Source organism: Mobula birostris, chromosome X (assembly GCF_030028105.1).
Source record: "Mobula birostris isolate sMobBir1 chromosome X, sMobBir1.hap1, whole genome shotgun sequence".
Lineage (NCBI taxonomy): Eukaryota > Metazoa > Chordata > Chondrichthyes > Myliobatiformes > Myliobatidae > Mobula > Mobula birostris.
In genome coordinates this window covers 30,324,796-30,334,180 of record NC_092402.1, presented here as the reverse complement: position 1 = coordinate 30,334,180, position 9,385 = coordinate 30,324,796, and the positions used below count along the sequence as shown (strand labels likewise).

Genomic DNA, 9,385 nt, shown 5'->3' with positions numbered 1-9,385 from the left:
ATTTTTTTTGCAATGCAGAACAGATAAACAAGATGGGAACCCTGGGACTTCCACACAGCAAAAGGTGGCGACTGAAAAGCGTTTCAACTGGGTTTATACCCTGTACTAATAGTGACCTAACCATCAATTTATTGTACCTGTACTCCTTGGCAGCATTAGAACAATTTATTTGCTAATGTCAGCTAAGACGAATGTAAAGGAGAAAAACACAAATGCACTAACTGCATTCAAATTTATAACAAATTGGCTTTTTGAACTACAATAAGCAAATAACAATGATTTCAGTCATTGAACAAGAGAAAATATTTTTCATTATTTTTATTATGGTGATGACGTCAAAGTTGGTAGTAAAACACGTTGAGAAACAATCATGTGACTGATTTTGATTGTGACCTCACTCATTAACGTTGCTATGGAGCATTTTATGACGCTCATCCAATCAAAAACAAAGTTTGACGGCAACCGCCTGGAGCAGCGTCGACACATCCAATAGCAGTAGAGCAAATGAAAGACGTTCCACCTCATGTCAATCAGCCAATAGGTGCTTGCAAACTTTGGCACCGTTCCAGAGACGGGCCACTACCCTCTTGTCATTGGCTATACTGGTTTCGAGCTGCGGGGAGGGTAGCCAATAGGAAATAGGAAAGTTGGACGCGCGCCCAGTGAGAGAGCGTGAAGGGCTGGTGGAGGCGGCCTTACCGTAGCTGAAGGAAAGTTAGAGCGAATGTGAACTGTAGTATCAGGCAGTGGGGAGTAGTGAGGGGAGCAGAGTTTCGTCTGTGCAGCCGGTTGCTGCCGCCATTTATTGTTCTTTAAATCCCACTCCCGAGTTCGGTCGATCGGCGATGTCATCGCAAGTGGCACAGCGAGTGCGGCCCAGTGGCTCCCCGACCTCCAGCCGCCCCCAGCCGCTTCGAGCCACCGTCCCCTTCCAGCTGCGAGCGGCTGCCAGCAACAATGCTCCAAGCGCCGTCGCCGGCTCCAGGCTGGCCGTCGGCTCCTCGTGCTCGCCGCCGGCTCCGGCCACCTCTGTGTCTGTGTCTCCGCCGGCAAGCCGCAGCGCTTTTCACACCGTGGCCACTTCTACTAGCATTGCCCCCGGGCCGGGCGAGCAAGAGATGGCTTGGAGAGCGGTGCCGTCCGTCGAGAGGAAAGCCAGTCACTCTGCCTCCTGCTGCACCTCTCCCGTTAGTAAAGGTACTGCACCTGCTGGCAGGCACAACGGTGCGAGCCCTGCTCCGGTAGAGCCGTTTCAAACCGTCAATAAGCTGTGCTAACGGTGTTTAAATTTGTTGTTTTTTTCCCGGCATAACCATCTTGGGTCAACAGCTTAATTTATTTCTTCCCAATTTCACCTCTTCTTCCTTTCTTTGTAAACATTGCAGTTTTTGCTTAGAAATCTCTGCCTGCATGATGTTTGATTTTTCCATTTATGTTTTTGTGCACTATCTTCGCAGAAGAGACTCCCCTTAATGACAAAGCTTGGCATTGCAATCTGCTGTCAGAAGTAGCTGCAAGTTCTGGAACAAATTGCACGCTTTTTTGGCGAATTTTCTTTTTCGGACTCTTAATATTCGTAATGAAAAGTCTGATCGATATGTTTAATTTAATATGTAAAGCTGTCATTTGAATCTCAGATTTAAACGTCTCTTATGGCTGCAGTCTACTGGAAGTATGGATGAAGAGAGCCAGAAAGGGGAAATTCATTTCATGTCAGAAATAAATTGTAATCTTACGTTAGATTTTGCGCTATTATGCAACAACTGTTTAAAGCTGCTGCTCTTTTGATAGCACATTTTGTGGCTCTGGAGGCTATGATATTTATTAAATTATACTCAACAGTAAGTTTGTAAACCTACAATCCAGTGTTGTGCAGTAATAGATCTGCCAATACAAATAATGCAACTATCACTGCTTCATTTTTGAAATTCATTTAACCAGAGCAAAATCTAAATATTATGCCCTTAATGGTTTGGTCCTTGTTTGCTCATTAAACTGTGTGTCAGATATATGGGTATGAGTTTTTTTGTATTTTGGAAAATGATTTCAGATGGCATTTGAAAATTTTGATCAGTAGGTTATAACTTGAGAAGTAAATAGGTTGCACAAGTAATGTGCTTCCAACTATTAGAATCTGGCTTTCACCATTTGCATCACTCGATGTGCACAGCTGTAGGTTTTCATAACTCTAGTGATCATCTTTCGAAATGATACTACAGGGTTCACTTTTTGTACATGCCTACCTAAAAGAGGCAAAATATTGGAGAGGATGTGGCCAGTTTAACTTTGGGCAAAAACTGATATTTCAGCTTGGTATTCCCTCAGTACAGCAGAGAAGTATTGGCTATAGCACTTGTGTTCCAGTCTCTGGAGTGGGATTTAACTTGTAAACACTTGATTCAAATTTGCAGTTACTTTGCAGCTAAAGTGAATTTAATTCTATTTCTCCATCTCTCACTATCTGACTGGAATTTCCTGTGCCTGTGGGTTAATCTCCAGATGCTGTGGTTTCTTTATCCTAAAGATGTGCTGGTTATTAAGTTACCAAAACTATGGGTGGCAGAAGAGTTGGAGATGAGCATGAGAAAGAAAGTAAGTGGTGAATGGTGTTGATGGAATTGGGCAGAGCCTGCATAAACTTGATGGGCTAAATCAACAATTTATTTTAACTTGGTTAACTAGATTATCATTAAAAGCAATCTGGGCATTGCTGGCAATTCTTAATATTGCTTATCTATTGCTGATTGGTCTTTTGGAAGATTGGGGTAAGATAGTGCTTTAAGCTGTATGGTCTTTTTTTGGTGAGGGTGTTGTTAGGTCAGGAGTTTTGGTATCTTGACCCAGCAACAGAGTGGAATACACTTCCAAATCAAAATGTATGACCAGAGAAATGTAGTATTCCCATCTCCTTTTTGATGGAAACCATCCATGTGAAGGTTTCATTGTAGTGACCAAGGCAAGGAATTGCAGTGCATTTAGTAGATGGTACCACTGCAGTCAAGGCATATGCTGGATGGTATAAACACCAACGATGCTGTATGGTGTTACCAATAAAGCAGTTGCTTTTTCCTGGATGAGGTTTGTATTCACTCTTTTAACAGGATGACAAGTGGAGCATACTTGAGCATACAACTGATTTGTGTTTTGTAGATGGTGGAAAGGCTTTGGAGCGTGTTTTGTTTTAAATGAGTCACTTACTGAAAGATATCTAGTCTGATTTGCTTCTACAGCCCTGGTGTACATGTTGATCCAGCTGACCTTGCAGTCAATGGTATCTCTTGGAATATTAAATGATTATGTAATTGAATGACATAACTTGTGTGGTTAAATGATATCCATTCCAGTTTTGGAGCTTAAATAATCTCGCTATATCTGCACTATGACCAGATTTTCCTGTTTTGTGGTTTATAAATTCTGATTGTCTGCATTCCAAATACCTTTATAGATATAATTAGTCTTTAAACAAAACCCTGTACAGTTTACAAAACATTCTAATGACAGTGGGTAAATGATCTTTACTTGCAGTGCTGCAAAAAGAGGAAACCAATCGTTTTTTGTTGCAGGTTTGTTTCACATCCAAAATCTAATGAACAGAAAAGTAGTGCTATCGGAATAGAAACTTGCAACTTCTATACTTTATTTTTTGCCAAAGTAACTAATTTGAGCACTTAGTTAGAATCTTACTTGCGGGATATGAGATTAACCATCAACTTGTTTCTTGGTGGAGATTGGGTAGGCTCGGGTTGTGAATGGCACACAGATGTTTCCATTTAGTAGCACAGTCCCATGCAAGGGGTGCCACCCTTCCTCATGAATTTGGCCACCATCTACTATAGTTTGTTTTACCGTACTAAATATTTGGTTATAATGCTTTGTTCTTTGTTCCCATGCATGTTTGCCACAGCTGTTAAAAAGCTGAAGGGCTGGGTTTTATGGAGATGAAATAGTCTGCCTATTGTGTTTATTGTAATATGACTTAATAAAATTAGGATTGCCAACAATTGTGCTAATAATTTCTCTTAAGGGTAAGATGAGACCTCAAGTCAATATTATTCATAATTCTGGAATACAAAATTGGCCTTGCATGTATTCTGTAGAGTTGGCCTAAATAACAAATTTATCTTTAAATGAGGCTTTTCACAAAATGTATCTGAAGGTAAAATTATCTAGTTAGTTGTCATATAATCTCATTTAAGCTGCAAGTATAGAGATTGATGCTGTTTAAAGTGAGGCTGAGAGAAGGAATTAACTGTGGAGGTTGAAGGAACGGTTCCAAATAGATAAGCAAAGAATTTAGAAGTGAAAGAACACAAAGGTCCCCTCTTCTCCTCATTGCTACATTCCCAAAGAGAAGGCTTGTTAGGAATTCATAACTTTGTCAACTTGTCATTTTAATGTTTCATCAGCTGATACGATATTTTGTGCATTTTCTTTTGCAGGTAAGTGATCTTGTTTTAAATTGTGAATATACTAAAATGGAGGGCATACAATACATTTCTTCCAGCAATTCATTAGTTACCAACAGTTCCTATTGAAAAGATTTATATCAGCTGTCTAATCGCTGCAAACTCATTTCTGATGCTGGACAGCAACGTGAAACAATGTCCATCTCTTTCCCTCCATTTTGAAAGTAATGCATACACACATCTGTCAGTGACTTTTGCTACTTTTCTTTTTACCAATTGTGACTACTTTTTAGTTTAATTGACTGAAATTTTGATTTGGGGGGAGCAGAGCAAGAAAGTGTGGCAGGTATGAGTCAAGTGAGTCTTTAATAGAGGATGTAGAAGAAAACAAAGAAATTAGGAGTGCAAAATGAGGCAGAAACGTTCTTGGCCCAAGATTAAGGAGTATCCTAAGACATAAAATCAGGAAAAGACTGGGTCCCATTAGGAATTGAAAAGTAAACGATGTGTACCATGGAAGTGTGGTGCTAATTAATTCTTTTCATCCATGTTAATCAAGACAGGCAGGGAAGATGGTGAATTCCGGAAGGGGTACATGGATAATTGGGAAGAGGTCACTATTAAGGAGATATTGGATGTTATGGGACATAAAAGGTGTTAAATCTCCCAAGATCAAATGAGACCTATCACTGGTTTTATGAGAATAGAGGACATAACTGTGGCCTTGACAGGGCTGTGCTTAGCTAGTCACAGGTGAGGTGTTAAAAGACTGGAGGATAGCAGTGTTCTTTTACTTAAGTAGCTGTAAGTGCGGGCTTGGTGAGTCTTGCTGCAATGGTAGAGGAAGTTATTGAGGGAAATCCCAAGGGATAAATTTGTGTGCATTTGGAAGGGCAGGGCATGAGTAGAACACTAAGGAATGGTGGTGAATAAGGGGATGTTGGAGTTCACATTTGTATTCCAGGATAGTCAGCATGGTTTTGTGTGGTGGAAATCCTGCCTCACTAGTTTAACCACTTTTGAAGAGGTAACGAAGGACATTGAAGACAAGGTGGTGGGAGTTATGCGTGTGGACTTCAGTAAGGCATTTGACACAGTGAGCTGGTCCAGTAGGTTAAAGCACATGGGATCCAAAAATCTGGAAGGAGGCAGAGTTATGACTGAAGGATGATTTGGTACAGTGGTTCTTGGTGATGCATATTAACAAGTTGGATGTGAAAATTGGATACAATTCCTAAGTTTGTGGATGATAATTATTAAGGATAGCAAGAGTTGTTTGAGATGAGAACAGGACATACATTGGATCAAATGGAATGCTTGCCATCTGTTGGCAGATGAATTTAATCCTGGCAATGCATTTTAGAAATCCAAGTAGAAGTAGGACTAAAAGTTGTAAAAAGTAGAGCACTAAGGAATATTGAATAGAGGGGGCTGTTGAGAGTTCAAATTTATAGTTCCAGCAAAGTGGCCACATGTAAAATAGGATGATATGTTTGGCTTTATGGGTCATGCCAATGAAGATGCTCTGCAACTTTATGAAACACTAATTAGACCACACTTGGAATGCTTCATGGTTCTGGTTACCATGCTACAGGAGCGATCTTGTGCTGGAGAGTGCAGAAGAGATGGACCAGGATTAGAGGATTTTAGTTATTGGGGAAAAATTGGTAGATTGGGTCAGGAGGCTGAGAGGTGACCTGATTTAAGTGTATAATTTTATGTAGCTTGATGGAGAAGATACTTTGCCTTCCAATGGTGGGGGTATCAGAAAACAGGAGAGAACAGGCTTAAGGTGCAACACAAAATGCTGGAGAAACTCAGCAGGTCAGGCAGCATCCATGGAAATGTATAAACAATTGATGTTTTGGGCTGGAAAGGGGGAAGATGCTGGAACAAAAAGGTGGGGGCAGGGGAAGGAGGACAAGCTAGAAGATGATAAGCGAAGCTAGATGGGTGGTAAAAGTAAAGGGCAGGAAAAGGAATTGGAGAGGAGAGTTAGACCATGGGAGAAGGGAAGGGAGGAGGGGCACTGGGGGAATTGACAGGCGGGTGAGAAGAGGCCAGGGTGGGCAGTAGAGGGGGGGGGGGAATATCAGAAGAAATCTGTTCGCCATCAGGTTGGAGGCTACCTGGATGGATTATAAGATGTTGCTTCTCCCCCCTGAGAATGGCCTCATCATGGCGTAACATGTCAGAATGGGAACGGAGATGGGAATTAAAATGGTTGTCCACCGGGAAATTCCGCTTTTGGTGGATGGAATATTTGAGGTTAAAAGGGTATCTTAAAGGGGATCGAGGAGAAATTTTTAGTAGTTGATATCAAAAATATGCTGTCAGAGGAGGTGGTACTTAACAGGCACTTCAATGGTTAAGGTACAGAAGAATATGGATCTAGGGTGGGTAAATGTGTTTAGTGTGTATGCTGTCTTGCTACTGTTGTGAGGAAGAAGGTACAGGAGCCTCAGGACTCCACTACCATGTTCAGGAACATGAACCATATGGGATAAATTCATCCAACTTCACTTGCTCAATCACTGAACTGTTCCCACAGCTTATGGACTCTTCATCTCATGTTCTCAATATTTATTACTACTTATTATTTTTTGTATTTGTACAGTTTGTTTTTTGTACATTAGCTGCTTGGTTATTTAATCTGTGGAGATAACAAAGATGTGTGGATTTGTAACTTAATTGATTGCTACGAAATGCCCCCAGCATGTAGGTGAGCAGTGCTGTCAGGAGAGTTGTTGGTATTTTGGGAGAGAGAAAGAAGGGTTCGTGTCAATGATTGCTTGAAGGTTGATGTGGAACTCTGGGCTGAAAGTTTCTGTGACTCTACAAATATTGCATCAGAATTAGAATGTCTCCACAGCGGGCCCAAAAAAATATGAATTAATTGGAACTTCACATATTGGGTCCATTTGATGAAAGCTTAGTCTTTATTAACAGTAGTGGAATTGTTCCTTTTAATGTTTCTCAGCTGAAGCACAAGTTTGTGGTACCACTCAACTATTTTGAAATTGCAAGTACACGTCCATACCCACTTTCTGCCATTGGGTTTTGCCACTAAACTTTTTAGATACAAGTATATTCATTAGTCCTCCATATTCTTCCAAGGTAGGGTTGATGTCATTTATCATTCTGGCACATAGTCAAATTACTTGAGTTGCAGCAAATTCTAGCTGATTAGCTGATTGAATCTTATCTGGAGGAAAAATACTTTTTATGTAGCAACTTGTCTACTTGGGATGATTTTTTAAAATAAATAAATTCCCCATCAAAGTGCAGTTTTTTGATAATGGAGTGAAATATTCATGTTTGGTATTCTATCAGTAATTTTTCAATCTGAAAATAATTGTGAATTAGTTGTAAATACAATTTGTAAATGCTGGGGGGGGGGAATGCCATAATGTAGGCTTCAGTTATGGCATTGGAATCATATTTAAACAGAAACTTGGAAATGCCTTTTTAGAAGCAAGTCCCTGTGGTAACTTGAAGCCAACTTCTGAGATCATATTTTGAATGGGTACCTAAATTATTACTGGGTGGGGGTTTTGGTGACTGGATTGCAAGTGGTTATGACATGGCACCACTAATCCTGAAATAACCAGTGAAAGTGACTAAATTGGAGCCTATGGAAAAAAAAAAGTCTAAATACCACTTTTTTTTATTTATGGAAAAAAAACTCACTGGAGAAATTCAATTGAAAAGGCAGCATGTGTGGAGTGAGAAATAGTTTTTGGTCAGTAATCTTTAATGTGGCAGTCATTTGAGCGTCTTTGTATTTACAGACTTGGCATCTTTTTGATACACTTGTTCAGGGTATTTGCTGTTATGCTGTGAACACCTGGCATGGAAAGAGTGTGGGAAGAACAGAATTGAAAGAGGATGTGTGCAGAAATGGGTTAAAACTTCATGCTAGTGAAAACTTTTTAGATGGGTGTAGCTGTCTGTGGGCCAAATCAGATGGAGCTTGAGAAAAGGAGAAGAATAAGGGTGTAACCGCTGCTGAACAGTAGCTCTGAAATGCACCTTGCACTGTTGCAGTCATTGTTCAAAAGTACTTTTCAGACAGGAGGTATGTTGGAAAGGTAAAATGTTCTATGAATAGAGGGAAGTAACTGTCCTACAAGGAATGTATGTTTGTGGTTTTCTGCTGCTGTAGCCCATCCACTTCAAGGTTTGACAGGTTGTGTTCAGAGATGCTCTTCTACACACCACTGTTGTAATGAATGGTTGAGTTGCTGTTACCTTTCTGTCAGCATGAACCAGTCTGGCCATTCTCCACTGACCTCTCAGTTACAGGTGTTTTTGCCCACAGAACTGCCAGTCACTGGATTTTTTTTTGTATCTTTCCTTATAAACTCAAGACTGGTATTTTTGCGCACAACAGAAAATCAGCAGTTTCTAAGTTATTTAAACCGCCCTCTCTGGCACCAGTAATCATTCCACAGTCACTTAAATCACATTTCTTCCCCATTCACATGTTTGGTCTGAACAAATGAACCTCTTGACCATTCCTGCATGTTTGCATTGCTATCAGATGATTGGTTGATTAGATATTTGCATTAGGAGCAGGGTGCCTAATAAAGTGGCCACTGAGTGTAAATGCTAATATGTGGAGTATATTAATAATGAGCTATTTTTCTTAGTTTTGCTAAATAACTAGATTTTTAAAGTGAATTTTTGTTGTACCGTGGAAATTGACTTTGAACACAAGCCTTTGTTTAATTTCTGGATTCGCCACAACTTGCTGCAAAGTAAATGTGTTTGACTTCATCCTGCATCTCTCAAGATTACTTTGCTATCTACCTGTAATATTCTGCATTCCTTTGATGAATTTTGAGTGCTTTTGCATTATTACCTTTTCCACGGGAATTGGGGCTGTCTAAAATCTATTGGAGTAAGTTGTACATGGACTTTGCCTATGATGTTGACTTAAAGCCTGAGTTGTGGAATAAACTGACCATTCATATATC

At 40.1% G+C, this 9,385-nt stretch overlaps 1 protein-coding gene across 2 annotated transcripts in view; it reads left to right on the top strand.

The window, feature by feature from the left end:
• The first annotated feature begins 665 nt into the window (after nucleotides 1–665).
• Nucleotides 666–9,385, top strand: part of LOC140191546 (glucocorticoid-induced transcript 1 protein-like) — a 45,524-nt gene continuing 36,804 nt past the window's right edge. For both annotated transcript variants that reach the window (XM_072249014.1, XM_072249013.1), the window contains exon 1: nucleotides 666–1,197. In XM_072249014.1, the coding sequence (XP_072105115.1) occupies nucleotides 846–1,197 (352 nt within the window). In that variant the 5' untranslated portion in view covers nucleotides 666–845. The remainder of the gene's footprint in view (nucleotides 1,198–9,385) is intronic.